Below are 23,031 nucleotides of genomic sequence, written 5' to 3'. Positions count from 1 at the left end.
ATGTATTCGCCTGCTGCTGCCGTCGTCGCGGTGCTTGGCGCCTGCCTTTACGGCGCGCCTGTCGTGGTGAAGGCGCGGAACCCCGAGCCGTTGAATTACCGGCCTATTATCGGTGAGACAAACACACACAGACATACAGACATACAGACATGACACACAGGCACAAACAGGCCTACTTTATAGCTTGCGGTTTATGTTTTCCTCCATGTATAATTGTCTAGAAAGAGGGATGGGGAGAAGAGCATTTCAGAATGGGACATACTGAACTGTAGCCACACTATAGTACAATCAGTTGCAGTCAGCATTTCCCCTGATAAAATGATTAAACTCAAATGCTATTTATGATTGCTTTTAGGCGGAGGAGGAGTACTGGGATCAAATTATATTGATATGCATGTCATTAAGCAGCAGGTAGAGGTTATGTATGTTGCCCTCAGGACCACTAGACGGATAGATTACCCTAAAAGCACAACAGTAAAAGGACTACAAAAAATACTTCACATAATTCTTCATCTATACACGGTATGAGTAGCAGCAAGTGTCAACATTACGTCATTGCTTCCTGGGCAGGTGTGCTGGCCCAGGAGAACCTACCTGATGACCTGTCTGCCAGGGGCAACTCCTACATCGCCGCCTGCTACGTTAAATACGTGGAGAGTGCCGGGGCCAGGGTGGTCCCCATCAGGTATGTAAGCTGCCCTCCTATTGGCTGAGACGGCCACTTCACACTGTACCGACCTGTGTTCATGTGTGTGTGGTCGCCAGGCCTTTCTTTAAGTCCAAGTCTAGCATACGGTTGCGTTAGATATCCGCTGTGGATTTCTGGTTCTGCGTCGATGAATACCTAGAAGTCCCCGAAAGTCAGTGTGAAGACGATGTGTCGTACAAATGAGTATTCATGTGAATTGGTAGAACGTGAAGGAACAGGAAATGGGTCGCAAGTCTGCCTGCCTGAAGGTTGACCTTTCTTTGTTGGATGTGCGTCCCCAACAGCGAGGGGCTCTGTGGGCTATGGGGGTGATGTAGAGACCCAACACATCTGCGATGGCTAGTCAACATATCCCAAAAGCCTTGAGCGTTCACCTGTAGTCATTCAGCAGGTGTTTCCATCCTAAGGGATCCATAAAGTGAATGTACTGCAATACAGGCTTTCCAAAAAGAACCACACACAGTGTGAATCAGCTTTTGAAATGAATTCTAACTCTAAATGATATTCTCGTTTCCCCAGAATAAACCTACCAGAAGAAGAGTATGTGAGGATCTTCAACTCCATCAACGGGTATGTAGAATAACCCCAGGACCATGGGTGAAGATTCTCAATTTCCATGTTAATTCAGAAATCACGAGGAGCCAGTTCAGGTGCGATGGCCGTTCATAATGGGGAGGCTGATCTAGAGTATACCTGCCACATGACACGTTACCTCGAGATAACCCCGCTAACGGCTGGAGCGGACAATTATTGCTATCGTCTCATTGGATGGATTTGTGTTCACCAGAAGAAGAATGCTATTGATTCCACTATCGTCATTCTACTACACACGCATAGACGCCAGAATTTGTATATTGGTGTTTTGCATCTTTAATGTTGTATTAAGGGAATGGGTTACCAGGGAATGTTTTGAATGTTGGATGGGGCTGTCTTAATTTGTATTTGATATGAAAGGTATTTATAAAAAATACAGCAAAACTGCATCATGCCTCTGGCCTATGTAATATACCCAATTGATGTAATCACCAAAGATACTAACCTTCTCCACCATCCCACCTTACCCCTCTGCTTTGCCCTCCCTAGGTTGCTGCTGCCGGGCGGAGACGTGGACATCGAGACCTCTCAGTTCAGTCGGGTCTCCAAGATCTTCTACAGCCTGGCTCTCAAGGTCTTCCTCCCCCCCCCCCCCCCCCCCCCACCCCCTTCCAAGAGTAACCGTTCCACCATTCAGTTACATTAAGAGACATGTTTTTCTAAAGCCATTGCACCGGAGAACAGAGTCCCGTGTGCTGCATGACATAAGGTGCCTGCACACACTGACCCACAAAAAGCCCAACTAACACCCAACTATAGAATGTTGGCCGACGCGTACAACCCTTACCCAAGCCAACTCTGCACACTGGCCTGATGTCGGTGGGTGATGGTATGTTTTTGTTTAAGTTAAGTCATCCTTTATTGTTCCTTTTTGGGGGGAATTCTTTCTCTGCTTTCGATCCATCCGGGAGCTGGTGAACACATACACACTTGCACATACACACACAGAGGAGGGACCTTGTCCGAGGTCCACACACACAGTGGGCGGCCGCGGTGCAGCGCCCGGGGAGCAGGTGGGGGTGTCGGGTGCCTTGCTCAAGGGCACCTCATCCGTGGATGGGGATGTAGGAGAGTGCTGTACAACGACTCCCCCTGTCCACATTTTAGCCATTCGGTCGGGATTCGAACTGGCCACCCTCCGGTTACCGATCCAGGGATGCCCCCACACGGATGGGTCATGTGCAATCGCCTTCAGTAAGATTATATTAAAGCTCTTGGCATCATAAAGACGAGGTGAGTCGATTATTAGTGCTAGTCAAGCACATCATAGGTGATGGTACCTGCTTAATTCTGTTTGATTTATCTTTTATTTGAAAGATATCTATTTCAAATTGATCTGACGGTGTCGGGCCTTGGGTGGTCGACCCCACACCGAAAGGTTCATGGTTCGATCCTCAATGCTCACAGTCGGCCTGTAGGCATTCTGACTTATAGTTTGACTTGTGTAGCGTAGTGTGTTGCTGGGTGGACAATGCACATCATTGACAGATCAGACATTCACAGGAACATTCACTAGGATTCAAATACTTGGAAATGCACAGGAAAAGAAGCCTTTATAGCTGGGCTGTCGGGCTGGAGGGCCAGATTGCATCAGGAGGAAGGTAGATTACCCAGATGGACATCGTAAATTCCTACTATACACATACTATAGTTAGTACTCATGCCTCAGTTATCACACCCACTATAGATGCAACACCTACTAAAGTTAGAACACCCACTATAGTTAGTACAGCCACTGTCGTTAGCCCACATGCTACAGCTATCACACCTACGACACCACTGGAGCAATGGGACCGTAATGTATTACTGCTTATTCCGGGGAATAATAATAAATACAGTAACAAGGAATATAACAGACACAGATAAGATAATAAGGCACAATTGACTTTATTAATCCCATTCAGGGATATTTGGGGTGACCGATGAAGAATGATGATAAAGAGCTCATCAAGACCTCCTCAGAGCCTGAGACGATGGACCATAGAGACTGTAGTGGTGGAGTAGTGTAGTACTCCTAAAAGGAGAACGCTGGTCCAGATAGGAATGGAGAGCTGTGCTGGGTCACTGAGGATTTTAAAAGGGTTTGAATGTCTTCTGCTCCAGGCAAACGATGATGGGGACCACTTCCCCATCTGGGGCACCTGCCAGGGCTTCCAGCAGATGTCGGTGCTCACGGCCAACAAGAACCTTCTGACCCTCACCAACACCAAGGCTGTAGCTCTACCGCTGACCTTGAGCAAAGGTAGAGCCTACCCTCACCCTGCCTTTACTACAGCTTACCCTTACCTGTCCTCACCTTTGCTATAGCTCAAAATGACCTACCCTCACCCTTACCCTTACACTTCCTTTACTACAGGTTACACTCACCTACAATCACCTTTACTACAGGGAACACTCCCCTACCATCACCTTTACTTTAGGTTACACCCACCTGCTGTCCCATTTACCCGAGGTATCATACATCCAAATTAAACCATAACCTGTATCAGCAACTTTTCGAACATGGGGATTTTATTTGCTTATTTATATCTAAATATTTAAACCCATGCACAAAGTGTTGAAGTTTTTCTCACTGAGTCACCCAAACTTCCCGTCTGAGATCAAGAAAGGTTTTGTTATCCTAAAATAACTCAAAACAATGACTTTTAATAAAAATAGATATTCTCTGATTTTGAAAAGAGCTTAAAGCATTGGAAATGGAAGTCTGTAGTGTTTGGCTATTTTGAGGGGTTATTTAATGTTCGTTGAACTGCATTCTGGGTGTTTCTGCTATTTTCAGACAAACCTTTTTAGATGTGTTGTCTGATTAGCATAAGCCATGTCTCAATGCTGAAATTTGCACCATGACTAGGACTAGTCAAATGGTCCATCTCCCAGACAATAGCTCACAGAAATTAAACCTCAATGTTTTTCTAAAAGTATCCCCAGTGAAAAATCATCTTCTGTGTTAAGTAAGGTATCAACAGTATACCATAGTCATGAGACTGTACTGACAATTGGCGGGAGTTCTACTGTTATTTCATAAAATCCCTAATTTAGTTCTAAACAATAACTACATAGAGTACAGATTAGAAATAATAACACCCGAAGGTTTATTTCTTGTAAATAACTGACAGGTATATTGCAGACAGACAAATAAATTGATGTCCATACCTTAACCCGGCTACACTAGGGAATATTGAAATGGATGTCTTCAGTTTTACATGGACTATGCCGTTTTCTAATGCAGTATGAGTCTCATGGCTGTGGACCACTGAAAGATAACGGACATCATCCTGTAGGAATTAGCTCTTCAATATATATCTAATTATCCCTAGTAAAAAGGGAACCCACAATTTAAGATGAAGAAATGTAAATTGACCCCTTGCCACCTTTCACTTCAAGGTGAAACTGGAACCAAATAAGTTTTATAGCTGTATAATAATAATGGATCAGTTGAACTTGGGCTAGTCTCTTCTTGATGTCCTCACACAGTCCAAGCATGCATCTGTAGCATGGAAACATCACCTTCTAAACTAGAGGGGAAATGATTGGCTGGCAGCTGGCTGCCCAGCTCTTGGTAAACACAGGATGGTGCTCCTGTTCAATGTTGTTAACATGGTTTAGGGATGGTCTCTGAAGAACTATAGAAATCTCTGACAGAAGTTGTAGGTATCAGTACCTTACATCATCTGTAACTTGATTTATGTAATTTTGCACATGTACAGCAGGTATATTTCATAAGACAGAACATGTGAAAATCCAGATGTTTTTATTTAGACAGTAGAGTGTGGGATCCCTTTTTACTAGGGATCCTTCTAGATAAATATTAAAGAGCTATTTCCTACCAGTTGCTGTCTGGAAGTGGTATCTGTGACTGGTCGACAGCCAAGTCACTCATGGTGCATTTGGTGGAGGGGGTTTGACTATGCTTATCAGCTGGCATCATACAGTGTGATGCAGTACTTCAGCAGACAATAAATTAAACTAAGCGCCAAATGGACAGAGGAGAAAGCAGCTTTAGGAATCCAAATGCAATGTTAGTACACATGTGTATGTTGTAACGTAAATTATTCAAACAATACATTGAGTGGTTTAAAATACAAAGCCTGAAGGTTAAGATCTTTGAAATAACTTACTGGTAGAATGTAGATAAACAAACTTATACTTATTTATATCAGAAGCCAGCCACACTAGGGAATAAACAAAATGTATCTGTTCAGTTGTACATTGTGACAAACAGCAATTACGTTGGAAAAAAGAGGAAGCTCTGCCCCTCGAATGCACCATGAGTGACGTGGCTGTGGACCAGTCAGTAATATCACTTCTAGACACACTACTGCAGGAATTAGCGCTTTAGTATTTGTTTAGAAGGTTTCCTAGTAAAAAGGGATCCCACACTCTACTGCCTAAAATATAGTAGGCTGACGCTTAACCTTATAAAGGGCTATAGACCTTATCACCAGGCCTTTGGTGTTGATAAAGTCCTTCCTAAACTATGAGATGTATTTTGCAATGAATACATTTAAATTGTCCCATGTTACTTTTAACTTACAGGTTTAAGTAGAAAAAAAACAGTTGTATACCTTTACAGTAATGTTGCATCAGTAAAACTGCTTGGGTCCACTAGGTGTCCTCACACATTCCCAGCATGCATCTGAAGCATGTCAACATCACCTTCTAAACTAGATGGAAAATGTAAAGTTCCTGATTGACTGGTGGCTAGCAAGACATCCTGCACATGCAAACAAGTGTAAAACATTCTGCACATCACAACAACTACTACGTCAGCTCATTCGCATAGTTCCGCTCCCACCCACTTTAATGCACCATGAGTGAAAAGGCTGTTCACATATTCCGCTTCCAGACAGGTCACTGCAGGAAATAATTCTTTAATATTTATATAAAAGGATCTATAGTAAAAATAGCTCCAACTCGCAACTGTCCCAAGAAAACCAACAGGTGTTGCACATTTTCTTGTTTTATGAAATATAAATAGCTGCTAGAAATGTGTAACAAAATCTGAATGTAGTTACAAAATGAACTAATAACTAACTTCGGTAACAGGAGACTTCTTTAGTTTTTTAGATCATGCTTAAACCATGTACCTTTTAATAATATAACAGGAGCACCATCCTGTCTCATAATAGTATTTTTGAGTGTTTACCAGGGTCTGGACAGTCAGCTGCCAGTCAAGCATTTACTTTTCATTTCCCATCTAGTTTAGAAGGTGATGTTTGCAAGCTACAGATGCATGCTGGGAATGTGCAAGTAGAGCCCAGCCTCAGTTTTGCTGATCCAACATTACTGTAAAGCTATACAATTAATTTGGTTCCAGTTTCACCTGAAGGAGAAAAAGTAACAAGGGTCAATTTATATTTAGTCATACAAAACATATTCAGGTGGATGTTTTGTTAGAAGAACAACAGCTACCTTGTCCAGCCCCTGGTAAACACACAAAAAACTATTAATAGTCAAGATGGTGATCCTGTTATATTATTAATGTTATCAACATATTTTAGGGATGGTCTGAAATGTAATTTACAGCAGGAACATTCCGTAACCCAAGAGCATGTGGAGCAAGTGATCATTTTATTTAGACAGTGATTGTGGGATCCCTTTTTACTAGGGATCCTTCTAGATAAATATTAAAGAGCTAATTCCTACAGTGTGGGGTCTGGAAGCCGTATTTGTGACTTGCCAACAGCCTTTTCACTCATGGTGCATTAAAGTGTAGACGCAAAACAGCTGACGTCATGGTAATCATATTAATCTAAACAATTAGAGAGTTTTCTCCACCATCTAAGTGCACACGCAACTGACAACTATACACCCAAATCATTCACACAGAGGGAGAGAACCACCACTCTTTCTCTGTGAAATTGAGATCAAATCAGTAAAATAGCAGTACAGAAATCTTGGATCAGCAAAACTGGGGCCAGCCTCTACTAGGTGATGTCCCACACTCCCAGCATGCATCTGTGGTGTGTAAACAGGCGGTCACCTTCTAAATAAGCAAGTAAACATAAAGAAAATGATGAACCGCGGCAGCCAGCTGTCCAGTCCCTTGTAAACATACTAAATACTATTAGACAGTATGGTGCTGCTGTCACATCATTAATGTTATGAACATATTTGAGGGATGGTCTGTATGACTATAGACATGGTCTGTGATACTGCTTTTAATTAATGGAATGAGCTACTCATCTTTAAATGTATAGATTATTATTGTAATATTCTGACATTTCCAACATATATATATCTATACAAGAAGATCATGATTCTTTTCTTTCAGACAGTCAAGTGTGGGATCCCTTTTTACTAGGGATCCTTCTGGATAAATATTAAAGAGCTAATTCCTGATGTTAGAAGTCTGGAGGCTGCATCTGTGATTAGCCCACAGCCATGTCACTCATGGTGCTTTAGAGGGGAAGGGGCGGGCGGTTGTACATAATGTCCTTCCTAACATTTCAGAATACTTTAGAAATAAATAAATGTAAATTGACCCTACTTTCATCTTCTAGGTGAAACTGGAATTAAATTATTTATATAGCTGTACAATAATGTTGATCAGTAAAATGGGGGCTCCACTTGGTGTCATCACACACTCCCAGCATGCATCTGTAGCATATTAACATCCCCTTCTAAACTAGATGGGAGTCCATCCCTTGGTAAACGCAACCAAATACTATTACTATTCAGGATGGCGTCCCCGTTAGATTATTAATGTTATTAACATGATTTAAGGTTGGTCAGATAAACGATAGAAGTCGTAACAGAATAAATAGTTAAAAGTTGCTTAATTGGCTACTTGATCCTTAAAATTTGCTGAATTTCCACAGGTATTTCATGCGGTGCTCCAGATGGATTTCCTTAAAACAGAATAGTGTGGGATCCCTTTTTACTAGGGATCCTTCTAGATAAATATTAAAGAGCTAATTCCTACCTTGGCATGTCTGGAAGCCGTGTGGGTGACTTGCCAACAGCCTTTTCACTCATGGTGCATTAAAGCGCATCTGTGATTAGGTTCAGTAAAGGATGACCCGCCCCTTTAATGCACCTTGAGTGACATGGCTGTGGATCAGTCAAAGATATATTTCCTAGTGCAAACTATGAAATGGCTCTTTAATATTTGTCTAGAACGATTCCTAGTTAAAAGGGGTCACACACTTTAATGTCTAAATACAATAATGAAAAGAACAACAATGTGATGAAGTGTGGTTCATAATTTTCTTCTTAACCTCTCGGATATATTTAGCAGTAAATTAATGTATTTTCTGCTACTTTTGTCTTAAAGGTGAAACTGTTAAAAAATGATGTATATAACTGTACAGTAATGTTGGATCAGTAAAACTGGGGCTCGGCTCTACTAGATGTCCTCACACACTCCCAGCATGCATCTGTAGCATGTAAACATCACCTTTTATACTAGATGGGAAATGTTACGTTAAGGCTTGGTTGGCAGCTAGCTGTCCAGCCCCTGGTAAACACACCAAAAAGTATTTATAGTCAGGATGGTGATCCTGTTATATTACTAATGTTATCATCATATTTTAGGGATACTGTGAAATGTAATTTACAGCAGGTTTATTCTGTGACCGATAAGCATGAGGAGCTTGTGATCATTTTAATTTGGACAGTATAGTGTGGGATCCCTTTTTACTAGGGATCCTTCTGGATAAATATTAAAGAGCTAATTCCTGATTTTAGAAGTCTGGAGGCTGCATCTGTGATTAGCCCACAGCCATGTCACTCATGGTGCTTTAGAGGGGAAGGGGCGGACGGTTGTTCATAATGTCCTTCCTAACATCTCAGATCACTTTAGAAATAAATAAATGTAAATTGACCCTTGCTACTTTCATCGTCTAGGTGAATCTGGAATTAAATTATTTATATAGCTGTACAATAATGTTAATCAGTAAAACAGGGGCTCCACTTGGTGTCATCACACACTCCCAGCATGCATCTATAGCTAACGATTGTCTGGCAGCTAGCTGTCCATCTCTTGGTAAACACAACCAAATACTATTACTATTCAGGAGGGTGTCCCGTTAGATTATTAATGTTATTAACATGATTTAAGGAAGGTCAGATAAACGATAGAAGTCATGACAGAATAAATAGTTAAAAGTTGCTTAATTAAGTACTTTATCATTACAATTTGCTGAAATTCCACAGATATATCATGCGGATCTCCAGAAGGTTTTTCTTAAACAGAATAGTGTGGGATCCCTTTTTACTAGGGATCCTTCTAGATAAATATTAAAGAGCTAATTCCTACGGTTAGGGGTCTGGAAGCAGTATCTGTGACTTGCCAACAGCCTTTTCACTCATGGTGCATTTAAGTGTAGGGGGAGGAACTACGCGAAACAGCTGACGTCATGGTAATTATATTAATCTAAACAATTAGAGAGTTTTCTCCACCATCTAAGTGCACACGCAACTGACAACTATACACCCAAATCATTCACACAGAGGGAGAGAACCATAAGATCTCTTTCTCTGTGAAATTGAGATCAAATCAGTAAAATAGCAGTACAGAAATCTTGGATCAGCAAAACTGGGGCCAGCCTCTACTAGGTGATGTCCCACACTCCCAGCATGCATCTGTGGTGTGTAAACAGGCGGTCACCTTCTAAATAAGCAAGTAAACATAAAGAAAATGATGAACCGCGGCAGCCAGCTGTCCAGTCCCTTGTAAACATACTAAATACTATTAGACAGTATGGTGCTGCTGTCACATCATTAATGTTATGAACATATTTGAGGGATGGTCTGGATGACTATAGACATGGTCTGTGATACTGCTTTTAATTAATGTAATGAGCTACTCATCTTTAAATGTATAATTTATTATTGCAATATACTGACACTTTCATCATATATATAGCTATACAAGAAGATCATGATTCTTTTCTTTCAGACAGTCAAGTGTGGGATCCCTTTTTACTAGGGATCCTTCTGGATAAATATTAAAGAGCTAATTCCTGATGTTAGAAGTCTGGAGGCTGCATCTGTGATTAGCCCACAGCCATGTCACTCATGGTGCTTCAGAGGGGAAGGGGCGGGCGGTTGTTCATAAAGTCCTTCCTAACATCTCAGATCACTTTAGAAATAAATAAATGTAAATTGACCCTACTTTCATCTTCTAGGTGAAACTGGAATTAAATTATTTATATAGCTGTACAATAATGTTGATCAGTAAAATGGGGGCTCCACTTGGTGTCATCACACACTCCCAGCATGCATCTGTAGCATATTAACATCCCCTTCTAAACTAGATGGGAGTCCATCCCTTGGTAAACGCAACCAAATACTATTACTATTCAGGATGGCGTCCCCGTTAGATTATTAATGTTATTAACATGATTTAAGGATGGTCAGATAAACGATAGAAGTCGTAACAGAATAAATAGTTAAAAGTTGCTTAATTGGCTACTTGATCCTTAAAATTGGCTGAATTTCCACAGGTATTTCATGCGGTGCTCCAGATGGATTTCCTTAAAACAGAATAGTGTAGGATCCCTTTTTACTAGGGATAGTTCTAGATAAATATTAAAGAGCTAATTCCTACCTTGGCATGTCTGGAAGCCGTGTGGGTGACTTGCCAACAGCCTTTTCACTCATGGTGCATTAAAGCGCATCTGTGATTAGGTTCAGTAAAGGATGACCCGCCCCTTTAATGCACCTTGAGTGACATGGCTGTGGATCAGTCAAAGATATATTTCCTAGTGTAAACTATGAAATGGCTCTTTAATATTTGTCTAGAACGATTCCTAGTTAAAAGGGGTCACACACTTTAATGTCTAAATACAATAATGAAAAGAACAACAATGTGATGAAGTGTGGTTCATAATTTTCTTCTTAACCTCTCGGATATATTTAGCAGTAAATTAATGTATTTTCTGCTACTTTTGTCTTAAAGGTGAAACTGTTAAAAAATGATGTATATAACTGTACAGTAATGTTGGATCAGTAAAACTGGGGCTCGGCTCTACTAGATGTCCTCACACACTCCCAGCATGCATCTGTAGCATGTAAACATCACCTTTTATACTAGATGGGAAATGTTACGTTAAGGCTTGGTTGGCAGCTAGCTGTCCAGCCCCTGGTAAACACACCAAAAAGTATTTATAGTCAGGATGGTGATCCTGTTATATTACTAATGTTATCATCATATTTTAGGGATACTGTGAAATGTAATTTACAGCAGGTTTATTCTGTGACCGATGAGCATGAGGAGCTTGTGATCATTTTAATTTGGACAGTATAGTGTGGGATCCCTTTTTACTAGGGATCCTTCTGGATAAATATTAAAGAGCTAATTCCTGATGTTAGAAGTCTGGAGGCTGCATCTGTGATTAGCCCACAGCCATGTCACTCATGGTGCTTTAGAGGGGAAGGGGCGGACGGTTGTTCATAATGTCCTTCCTAACATCTCAGATCACTTTAGAAATAAATAAATGTAAATTGACCCTTGCTACTTTCATCGTCTAGGTGAATCTGGAATTAAATTATTTATATAGCTGTACAATAATGTTAATCAGTAAAACAGGGGCTCCACTTGGTGTCATCACACACTCCCAGCATGCATCTATAGCTAACGATTGTCTGGCAGCTAGCTGTCCATCTCTTGGTAAACACAACCAAATACTATTACTATTCAGGAGGGTGTCCCGTTAGATTTTTAATGTTATTAACATGATTTAAGGAAGGTCAGATAAACGATAGAAGTCATGACAGAATAAATAGTTAAAAGTTGCTTAATTAAGTACTTTATCATTACAATTTGCTGAAATTCCACAGATATATCATGCGGATCTCCAGAAGGTTTTTCTTAAACAGAATGGTGTGGGATCCCTTTTTACTAGGGATCCTTCTAGATAAATATTAAAGAGCTAATTCCTACAGCGGTGTGTCTGGAAGCAGTATATGTGACTTGCAAACAGGCTTGTCACTCATGGTGCATTAAAGTGTAGGGGGTGGAACTATGCAAATCAGACATCAGCTGTTTCCATTGGAGAAATTGAGACCAAATCATTTACGTAAATGGCAGGACAGAAATGTTGGATCAGCAAAACTGGGGCCATACTACAAAAGCGACGTCCCACTCTCCCAGCATGCATCTGTAGTGTTTAAACAGGCGGTCCCCTTCTAAATCAGCGGGTAAACATAAAGAAAATGATTAACTGCAGTAGCCAACTGTCCATCCTCTGGTAAACACACTAAATAGTATTATTAGTCAGAATGGTGCTGCTGTTACATCATTAATGTTATTAACTGGATCTGGATGACTATGGTAATTGTCTGTGATACCGACGATGCATATATACATGTATCATTTATTTCTACAAGAGCATGAAGAGCTCCTGATTATTTCCTTCAGACAGTAGAGTGAGGGATCCCTTTTTACTAGGGATCCTTCTAGATACATTTTTAAGAGCTACTTCCTGAGGATAGAAGCCTGGGGGCCACATCTGTGATTAGAAATGTCACTCATTGTGCTTTAGACGGGAAGGCGCAGAGTGTCTGTAAACTAATAGGATGCTTGCACCGCCCACTTATCCCTTAAGAAGTGATTAACATTGCATTGGACCGTATATGGTTCTAGATATAAGTCGGCTACCAGCTCAAGTGTTGCTTGTAATGCACCACTAAACTAAGTGGTTAGTAAACTAACGGTTTTCATTAATCCTTCTGAGTGTGTGTGTGTGTGTGTGTGTGTGTGTGTGTGTGTGTGTGTGTGTGTGTGTGTGTGTGTGTGTGTGTGTGTGTGTGTGTGTGTGTGTGTGTGTGTGTGTGTGTGTGTGTGTGTGTGAACACACAGGGGCCAAGTCTAGTCGTCTGTTCCAGTCTTTCCCAGAAGATGTCATGCAGTCGCTGTCTGAACAAAACATCACGTCCAACTTCCATAGCTGGAGCCTGTCTCTGCAGGTGACCCCCTCTCCCCTGCTGTTCTCCGCCTTCCTCTTGTTGGTCTTCCCTCCCTCCTCTTCTATACTACATTATCCTTCTCCCCTGTTCTGTTTTGCCATATTCTCCCTCCCTACCAAATTTTCTTCGCTTCTTCTTATCCCATCCCTCCTCGTTTTCGCATCTGCTAAACCTTTCTCGACTCTCATTTCTTCTCTTTTCCCCCTTCGCTTCTACCCTGCTCTTCTATCCTTCTCATCGTCGTGGTCAAAACTCTACTGTTCGATTTTAATAACATTATGTCCCTTTTTTTAATTTCAACCACTACAATAACTGTTTGACCTGAATCTCTCGCAGAACTTCAGCCGAAACGCCAAGCTAAAGAGATTCTATAAGATTCTATCCATCAACACGGACGGCAAAGTTGACTTCATCTCCACCATGGAAGGTACTGTACACTTATAATGTGCTGTCACGGCACTACTGGACTTTGATGGGTCCTTGTACTTCATGTTAGTCTTGTGGGCATGTAGTTCCTGTTTCTTTAATGTCTTTAAAATGCACTTTCAGGAGTGCAAATTGGAACACTGTATTTACACCACGGCTTATCCACGTTTATAATATCCTCCATGGCATTATCACATAGCCTAACCTAAGTGCAGACGGATTCCATCAGCACCGTGGTTGTCCTCCATCAGATCTTTCCTCGACCGGATGGCTTTTTCCACCAAGTTCAAGAAAACGTGGGTTGGAAAGGACATAGGATGCAATTTGTTTGACTCTGTACTTCCTGGTCTCTCTGATGGGCCTGTCAATGTACTTCCTGGCCTGTCTGACGTGTGTGTCCTGTCTCCTGCCCCAGCCTATCGGTACCCGTTCTACGCGGTGCAGTGGCACCCAGAGAAGAGCCCCTTCGAGTGGGTGGACAAGCCGGGCATGGTCCACCTGGGGTCCGCCGTCAGAGCCTCCTTCTACACCGCCTCCTTCTTCATCTCAGAGGGTGAGGAGGAGGGAGGGAAGGGGGGATGAGAAGGAGGAAGGGAGGAAAAAAGGTAGTTGAGTTGGGGTGGTAGAGACGGAGGGAGGTAGAGACGGAGAGAGGTGACTGAGGTTGAGGAAGAGGATGCAATAAAGAATGGATTTGGTTGGTTCGGTTTACCTGAAATGGTTTTCCAAATCAACTCTAAATTAACTTTCCATCATTCTATTTCTCTCTCTCTCCCTCTCTCCCTTTCTCTCTCTCTCTATCCCCTGCCACCCTTCTTTCAACAGCGATGAAGAATTTCCACAACTTCTCCAGCGCAGCAGAGGAAGACAAAGCTCTCATCTACAACTTCTCCCCAGACTACAAAGGACAGGGTGCTATCTTCATCCAGAACTACTACTTTGACTAGGGATCTTCATTGAGACCCAAGACCCAGCAAGACTCCCCTAGCACCCTAACTACCCTCTCCTCCTCTGGGCTGGGTGTGCCTCTGACCCCCTTGGTTCCTCCTGGTTCCTGCTGATCTTCACGGTGTCTGTAACTAATCTTTTCTCCTATTCTCTTTCCTCCTCCTCTGTTTCTCCCCATCTCTCCTTCTCTTATCAGAGTGGCTTATTCCGTTTCTTAGTCATCGGGTTTAGTCAGGCTTAACTAGATCGAGGTCATTCCAAACCGAGAGACTCTGTGTCACCAAAACATGTGTTGTGTGGTTTATGTCATCTTATTATTCCTGAGTGGGACCCAGTATTGGGTGTTTGAAGAGCTAAAAGAGAAATATCTTCCTTAAAAGAGAGATAAATCGCTGCAGAGATAATGTTCATTTTAAGAGATATCTTTGTCTGAAGAGAAATATCGTCAGCCAAAGAGGTGTATGTTAATCGAAAGATATTGCTTCAACTAAAGAGAGATCCTGACCATGATAATAATTTTATTTATTGGTTTTTAATAAAAAAAACAATTGTTTCTCTCTGACACGAGCTGTCTCTCAAAGAAAGGCACATCTACATTTGTTAATTCATGGGTAAAAATGAGATTGGGAAAGTTATTTTTCTCTTTACATTTATTTTTTGATATAATGAGTGATGATGAGTTTTAAAACGCTAATATCATGTTCTCTCTCTGTGAAGATCTTAATCTAGTTTCAGAATGTACAAGATGTTGTGCTGTGTCACCCTGTGTGTAGCTTACTGTGGTAGACTGACTTCTGCATTTTGTAGAAAGGGCAACGGTCATATTTGTTACAGTAATCTTATCACATGTTGCGTTATCTCGCTCTGTGGCTTTAAATCGATGCATTGATTGTATGAGTGGAGCTTGTTTGCTTGCAAATAAAGTAGTATAACCTAATAGTGGCTCCTCTGGTTTATCCTATAAACTCGCTAGATGGCGCCACTGCATACAGCGATTTAGTTTATACTGAGTCATAAAACTTGCTGAAATAAACTGCCTTCTTGCCAAAAACATGATCAAATAGAAATTTAGTTGTAGAACTTTAATGAATTTATTGGGAGTTACTGAACCATAACCTACAAAGAAAACAAAACCATTGATGGTTGGAGTGAATGTATAAACAATGGCGGTTCTACACGGGGGCCTACGGGGGCCAGTGCCCCTGTAGACATGTCCCTGCCCCCCCCTGTGCTGACCAAATAAAACAATTATCATTTTAATTTTAGGGAACTAATGCGATGCATCGTTCAACACGGGTAACTTAGAGCGGCTAACCCAAACACCGTGCTGCTGCTGCTGGTTCAATGAGAGCTCAGCGACTACTCTTGGAGAAAGGAGCCACGATTTCTCCTGTTGCAAGAGTCGAAGCTAAGCAAAACGATTTCATTTCTTACGCCTCGTGCCCACTGCATCCGTCCGTTGACTGATCCCCATTGACTTTGAATGGGGACGGACGCGTAATGCATTGTGGATCTGTGTGCAAATGTAAGCACTGTGACACTACTCGGGCTCTGACGACCCTGGAAAGCTCCCCCATCCGTCAGCCACGCCTTCCGACGACCTTTGACGGACGGTGCAGTGGGCACGAGGCTAAAAGTGACTTGTTGTTCTTGCACATAACCGTGTTACTGTAGTTCCTCACACTGATGATGAAATTAAGTTTGTAAAGGTCTGGTCTCGATATATTTAGAAACTTAACCATATCTAAGCAAACTCTTCGAAGCAGAAGCGAGTATCCAATTGTCAGTATTCTTGCTAGGTCTAGGCTGGGTCATCCCTATGTTCCCCAGGTCCTATGTTCCCCGGGTGCAAAGGGTTAGGGTCAGGGAGGGTTATGGTTAGGGATAGGGTGAGGGTTAACCCCAAACCTAACCCTAACCATAACCTATCGGAGGAGAGACATTCTAACCAATCACAGGCGAATCAGAGGTGAAAAAGGCTGTACTTGCCCTTACCATCCTACGAAAAAAAGATTTGCTCACTGGGTCTTATGTTCCCCGGTCACATACAAAGCGGAGAACATAGGACCCGGGGAACATAGGACCCGGCCGGGGAACATAGATACACTCCCGTCTAGGCTACACAATGTTGTGATGTCAACCACGTGTTTTCATCCGTTTTGGCCGCTGCATTGGGATAACAAATACATTTGAGTAAAGAGTAGTAGGCTATCTGCCCGTGTTAAGTAGGGAGGGATGGTTATGCAACGAAAACTAATGCATGCCCCTACGCTTTTTTTCTTCTAATAGCAGCCATCATTAAATGAGGAAAGGACCGTAGAACAGGGACGTTTCCTTTGAGGTCTTTAGACTGCGCAAGATTGCTGTCACCCTTCCTGTAAGCTCAGCCTCTTGGGAACACAGTTTCTCCACACTGAAACTGGTCAAATAAAGAGGGAATGGCACATTGTTTTGCACTTTGTTGTACCCTGGAGTTTTTTTCACATTGACACACTGTATGTGAATACCCTGTACTGTATTTTTAATTTTTGATTGTTTATGGTCCTACCTCCCTTGCGCGCTTGTACAAAACAAATGTTTATGTGATTTTGATGATTTTAGGGCATATGCTCCATCAATTTAAGATAGTTTGACAGAAAAATACAGACTGGTGAAGTTATAAACTATTGTACAAATTAAATGTTTGATGATTTTAAAGTAAAATAAAGTTTATAATCTTTAAATATAATCTTTTGCCTTTTTTGTGCTAGACACCTAGTAAAATGTGTCTAGAACCGCCACAGTGTATAAATCAACTTGTAGTAACCCATTCGCATAACGATATTTGTATATCTTCCACTAGGTGGCAGTATAAGTTCACTAAATCCCCACCTCGACCACAGAGGGACGTATTTAAACCGTCGCTTCTCCGATTGGATTAATAGCCTACTGCCCTACTTGTTCACAAGAAGACCCACGTTTTACTAGGTCAGTTTAATGTGATATGATCTGGTTTTACCCTTATTCTTTGAAAACTAATTGGGGTATTCTGTTTATCCGTTTTTTGTATGTAATTGATTGTATTTATTCAATATAGGCCTATATTAATTATTATAATGTATATAAATATTATAAGTATTTCCACTTGTGGTTTCACAAACTGGCATCTGGGTATGCCAGCATACTGTAGATCTCCTGTCCCAACCCTATTGGGGTGTGATGTATTTCCCACACGTAATAGAACACATGGTTTTGATGAATGACTAGTGTTTTTGTTTTAATAAGACAGGAGATTGGAGCACGAAATGCAACCAATTACACATTTCTTCCCTGAAGCCCATTAATTATGAAGGTCTTCTGCGTCACTCCAACAACCCAATTTCCTCTCCCGGGTCACGTGGCTACAGCCGCTGTAAATGAGGGCTGAATGATTGAAAATGTCCGTAAGTTTCCAAACATCATGACATGTCTGATTAATGTCAACCTGTGTGTGTGTGTGTGTGTGTGTGTGTGTGTGTGTGTGTGTGTGTGTGTGTGTGTGTGTGTGTGTGTGTGTGTGTGTGTGTGTGTGTGTGTGTGTGTGTGTGTGTGTGTGTGTGTGTGTGTGTGTGTGTGTGTGTGTGTGTGTGCGCGCACGCCTGAGGGGGATGAACCCTAGGTAATAAGAAAGAAAGGCATACATGTTGTCCGACATTGTCCTCAACATGATGACCTCTGCTGGACTGTTCTGGAAGTTGCAACGTGTACCGCCAATCCCGAACGTCCGCCGCAAAAGAGCTGAAAAAATAAGGAATCCATTCTCTGCAGCTGGTCACAAACTGCGCCCTCATCTCCACGGTGCCTTCTCGTGAGTGTGTGTGTGGTTGTGTTGAGCAGAGAGAAAGAGAGAGAGAATGAGATAGAGAGAGAGGCCGGTTGAAGCTTCCCAGCTGGTGGCAGCTTGCACGTTCAAATTGTCCCCTTGCATGTTCAAATTTCCCCCTAGGTGCCGATGCCGCGCGGTTTCCGCTTCGAGCGTGCCCGTGTCTGCGTGTGCGCTGTCTCGGACGGAGACAGCACGGCTGGCGTCAGACGTTCGCGTCCCTCTTGCGCCATGTGGAGGCGAATTAAAAGTTAAGTTAATTAACTACTTGACGAAAGTAGAGCACGAGGGACGGAGCCAAATCAATTAGCTATTGGCAGGAGAGTCGAGCTGGGGGGTACACACGCCAGTGAGCGAGCGCGCACCCGCACACACACAAGCGCACGCACACACTTTTTCTTTACTAGTGTAATTGGTGTGAAGGGTCCATTACACAGAGATAGAGAGGGAGAGAAAGAGAGAGAGAGAGGATCTTTACAGGTGTGATGTAGTTAAAAGGGACAGCTCAGTACACACTAACACTCTTACAGGACACTGGGATTTACAGGATAAATCAGGGCACACACACATTCACACACACATACGCACACACTTACGTCCATTTACCCCTTGGATGCGCTCTCCTCACTTGTTCCATCATTCTCTTTTCTATCTTCGTCTTGGTCCATTTTCCTTCATCTCCTCCTCTCGCTCTCCCCTCCAGGCCTGTACCAGCGCAGCAACATTCCTGACCGCAGAGTGCTGAATAAACTCCTACTACTGAAACCCAATTTCGGATCTCTTTCTTCAGGTGCGCTGTGTACATCAGTTAACAGTCCCCGGAGCCGGAGGATGTAGCAGAAGCGTTGAGCTTTTTTGACAAAGCAATATCAGAACCGTGTGGCTGAAACAGATATGCCTCTCCCTCTCTCTCTCTCGTCGCTGCTCTCTGCAACCCAGTGTTGGTTTCCAGGCGTTCCCACCTCAGGACGGAGAGTGCTTGGGAACCAGGTTCTCTCTGGGCTCTGGCTCCTGCGGTGGGTTCCTCAGGGTCATACAAGGTCTTGCTGCAGGTCCTCAGAGTAAGAGAAACATGACCCGAGAAACCGAATATCCCCAATGACCTTCAGAGACATAGGCGGAGACCGTGGCCATCGCTTACAATGTTACTCTTTCGCCTTGTTTATACAGAAATGCATCATGGGATATAGTGCGGAAATTAGTGCAGTTTTGCTGTTCTTTTGCAGTGCATTATGGGTATTGAGCAATGCACTCGATAGGGAGGCTGATTTGTAAACTAAAATTTCAGACACCACTACGAAAATGGTGAAGCCCCGAATAGTGCACTATATAGGGTACAAGCGGGACCAATGAGAACATGACATCTTTCTTCTCCACTCATCCTGTCTTCTGTCTGTCATCATCACCATCACCAGAACATCTGACACACGTATGGGCAATTTAATCGGTAGGTTGAAGAAGAAGAAGAAGAAGAAGAAGAAGAAGCAAAAAACCTGTGGAATTGAGGCTGAATTAATGAAATGACAAACTGTCAACGCTGAGGAATGTGTCGCGTTATTAAATGAAGAAGGAGGACGCAGACAATATCGTCCCCGGGTGCGTTCGGGGAGGGAGAAATGATTTGATTAAATGGAAAAGTTGAAGGAGATTTTCAGCTGAAGCAGCGTTTCAAATCCACCGTGGAGCGGTTCACCTGCAGTCCAACACCCCCTTCTGACAGACACACAGGTATGCCTGTCTACCTGGCACTCTGCCTATCTGTCTGGCTGTCTGAATGTGTGACTGGCTGTCGACCTGTCTGTCTGTCTGTATGTGTGTGTGTCTCTGTGTGTGTGTGTGTGTGCTAAGGTTAGAACTGTGAAAGTCAGTTGAACCAAGTAGCTTGGTTCAAACAGGATCAACCACTAATCCCTTATCTGCTCCGGCATGGAGGTGTGTGTGTGAGTGGGTGTGGGTGTGTGGGTGTGGGTGTGGGTGTGTGTCCATGCTTGGTAATTAATGACACCAGGGAGCTGTGAGAGAGAGAGAGAGAGAGAGAGAGAGAGAGAGAGAGAGAGAGAGAGAGAGAGAGAGAGAGAGAGAGAGAGAGAGAGAGAGAGAGAGAGAGAGAGAGAGAGAGAGAGAGAGAGAGAGAGAGGACTTGGAGGGGAAAGGGGGACACACGCACAACCCCCACTCACACACACAACGATACACACATTAATATACATGCCACATATTGTATACTTTAAGGTTGGGCGTGTGTGTGTGTCCCTCTGCGTGTGCTTGTGTTTGTGTGTGTATATGTGTGTGTTTTTATGTGCCCCTGACTGTGAGTGTGTGTGTTAGGGGATTAGAATGAAAGGAGGGGATTATCATGAAGGACTGCCTGACAGACTCTCTCTCTCTCTCTCTCTCTCTCTCTCTCTCTCTCTCTCTCTCTCTCTCTCTCTCTCTCTCTCTCTCTCTCTCTCTCTCTCTCTCTCTCTCTCTCTCTCTCTCTCTCTCCTACCTCCCTCCTCTCCCTTCTTCTCTTCTCCCCACCTCTGCACCTCTTTTCACCCCTTCTTTTACTCTCCTTACTTCCTTTCTTGTCCCCAACTTCTCTGCACCTCCTGGCCTCCCCCCCTCCCCCCTTTCCCCACCTCCACCTCCACCTCCTCCTCCTCCCCCTCTAGGTTCCTCTCCTCCCTCTCTCACCTGTTCTGCTGAGTCTCTGTTTTGTCTTCATCATTCTCCGTATCTATGGCTCATTTCCCTCGTTCCTCGTCCCGCCTCCCACTTTCAAGTCTTCAGTTAGAGTTGCAAAAAAGCTGCAGGTCCTCAACTATAGAGAAGGGTCCGTCCACATCAGACGCCAGATCCTAATCCGAGGACCTGTTTGGGACCAATGCAGTGTGGTTATCTGTCCAAGACCTTTCAGGAGTGTGAAGGACTTGAGACGTGCGATGACCCCCACTGTAACCATGACGACCACTGAACCCCACGTGATAACAGGCTCCGCCATCCCCCCCCGGTACCCACCTGGACAGCTACAATTACCTAATGGGCCCTTTCGCCCCGGGACCTAATGAGGTGCTTGGAGATGTGAGAGCTCTGCTCAACCTTGCCGGGGTCGGACACACATTATGGATGGTTAATGACACACCACACAATAAGAGATCACCCCGGATGGATCGGTAGAAGCGCTTTACAAGTCGTCACATTGTTTGGTTTAAAAGAAGGTGACCTCCCACGGGACGGATTGAGTCCATCAGTGCACCAACGATCTAGTCTGGTGGAGCCTTCTAGCTGGAAGATTCTGGGTTGGAGTACTAATGTCTAAGTCTTAATGTTGAATTACTCTGAGGAACTCCCTGGGTCTGCACATTGCCGTTGCCGTGCTTTCCTTGATTATCCACAAGGCACTAGTCTGACACTAGAGGTCCCAGTCATCCACCTTAAAGCTGGTGGCTTATGGATGCTGACCTCACCGGACCGGTTACATCTTAGGACAGTTCAGACGTTTAATGGACCTAAACATACTTGTGTGTTTGTGTCATTGTATTGTAAACCCTAACCCTTTGTCCCTTTCTGGTTCCAACTCTTTCTCGTTCTACTCCAACACCTCTCAGGTTCTTACCCTAAACCTTCTAACCTCTCTCAGGCTCCTGCCCTAACCCTTCCTACAGATGATTCTGCTCTCTTGGGCTGATTCTTGCTGTCAGGCAGGCTTAAGGCAGAGCCTCAGCCCACAGGGGGGTCCAGTGTTAATGGGTTTAGACGTCTCCTGGTTTAACTCAGCACAAAGACACCGTCACACCCCACCTTCTGGTGTCAGGACCCCCCCCCCCCCCCGGAAGACCTGGTCAGGTTCCCCTCCTGGGACACACCGTGCCGACAAGTTACACAGACAAGTCAGCTACCCTGGCTACAGCGGCCCGGAAACCCTGATCCTATAAGCCCTCTTCGTCCTGCCATCTCACTGTTTAGGGATGTCTGTTGAGGTACATTTCATTTTATTATGTTTGTTTATTCCCAAAGCAGGAGTTGGTGAATCCACTCACCTCTCAAAGTATCTTATATCTTATCTTATTTTTTCAGAGGAACACTAGAGAGAGAGAAGAAGGGGCGATCGTGAGGGAGGTGTGTAAAGATGTGTGTGTAAAGAGGTGTGGGTGTCATGGTAGGAACGTCAATGTGTGGGTCCTGGGGTGTTGAAAGTGTGTGTAAGCCCTTTCCTGATTAAGGTTGCACCCCGTCGTGTTGTAGCAATTAACAAAGAAGTGTTTGAAGTGAAATTTGGTGATTTAGTTATCAAGTTTAAGCCAATTGTAAAACCTTGTTACCACAAATACTATTCAAGGAACACAATTCTGTGTTTGACTTGAAATACAGTAGCATCATGGAACCGTGCAATCTTTCATGGAAATGCTTTGGATTGTTAAGGTTCTGTCCCCTAGCCCTGGCTCCACACATGACCAGAATCACATGGAGGGAGGGGAACAGTGTTTGGTTGACGGTGAAACACCTTGCTGGGCAATGAGTTCATCTGTTAATCCAGGGATTACGACACATAGTTGATCACACACATCACCTCATAGACCATAGATAGATTGGTCATATGAATACAGGACTGTAT

At 43.2% G+C, this 23,031-nt stretch overlaps 1 protein-coding gene and 9 non-coding genes across 10 annotated transcripts; 1 reads left to right on the top strand and 9 right to left on the bottom strand.

Moving 5' to 3' along the window:
• zgc:171566 lies at window positions 1–15,527 on the top strand. The gene is made up of 9 exons (XM_060069491.1): window positions 1–112; window positions 571–685; window positions 1,229–1,279; window positions 1,793–1,877; window positions 3,407–3,545; window positions 13,110–13,216; window positions 13,553–13,643; window positions 14,058–14,195; window positions 14,468–15,527. The coding sequence occupies exons 1-9, from the start codon at window positions 1–3 to the stop codon at window positions 14,587–14,589; spliced, it is 960 nt and encodes a 319-aa protein (XP_059925474.1). The 3' UTR covers window positions 14,590–15,527.
• Window positions 5,073–5,128, bottom strand: LOC132471316 (U7 small nuclear RNA). Its single transcript, XR_009528833.1, has one exon. It is a non-coding gene; the product is annotated as a U7 small nuclear RNA (small nuclear RNA).
• On the bottom strand, window positions 6,892–6,947 carry LOC132471314 (U7 small nuclear RNA). Its single transcript, XR_009528832.1, has one exon. It is a non-coding gene; the product is annotated as a U7 small nuclear RNA (small nuclear RNA).
• LOC132471320 (U7 small nuclear RNA) lies at window positions 7,588–7,643 on the bottom strand. The gene has a single exon (XR_009528837.1). It is a non-coding gene; the product is annotated as a U7 small nuclear RNA (small nuclear RNA).
• Window positions 8,171–8,226, bottom strand: LOC132471313 (U7 small nuclear RNA). The gene has a single exon (XR_009528831.1). It is a non-coding gene; the product is annotated as a U7 small nuclear RNA (small nuclear RNA).
• LOC132471319 (U7 small nuclear RNA) lies at window positions 8,929–8,984 on the bottom strand. The gene has a single exon (XR_009528836.1). It is a non-coding gene; the product is annotated as a U7 small nuclear RNA (small nuclear RNA).
• Window positions 9,506–9,561, bottom strand: LOC132471312 (U7 small nuclear RNA). Its single transcript, XR_009528830.1, has one exon. It is a non-coding gene; the product is annotated as a U7 small nuclear RNA (small nuclear RNA).
• Window positions 10,216–10,271, bottom strand: LOC132471318 (U7 small nuclear RNA). The gene has a single exon (XR_009528835.1). It is a non-coding gene; the product is annotated as a U7 small nuclear RNA (small nuclear RNA).
• Window positions 11,557–11,612, bottom strand: LOC132471317 (U7 small nuclear RNA). Its single transcript, XR_009528834.1, has one exon. It is a non-coding gene; the product is annotated as a U7 small nuclear RNA (small nuclear RNA).
• LOC132471311 (U7 small nuclear RNA) lies at window positions 12,134–12,189 on the bottom strand. The gene has a single exon (XR_009528829.1). It is a non-coding gene; the product is annotated as a U7 small nuclear RNA (small nuclear RNA).
• Window positions 15,528–23,031: the final 7,504 nt, after the last annotated feature.

This window comes from Gadus macrocephalus, chromosome 13 (assembly GCF_031168955.1).
Source record: "Gadus macrocephalus chromosome 13, ASM3116895v1".
NCBI lineage: Eukaryota > Metazoa > Chordata > Actinopteri > Gadiformes > Gadidae > Gadus > Gadus macrocephalus.
The sequence above is the reverse complement of the archived record's forward strand: the minus strand, read 5'-3'. Positions and strand labels throughout refer to the sequence as shown.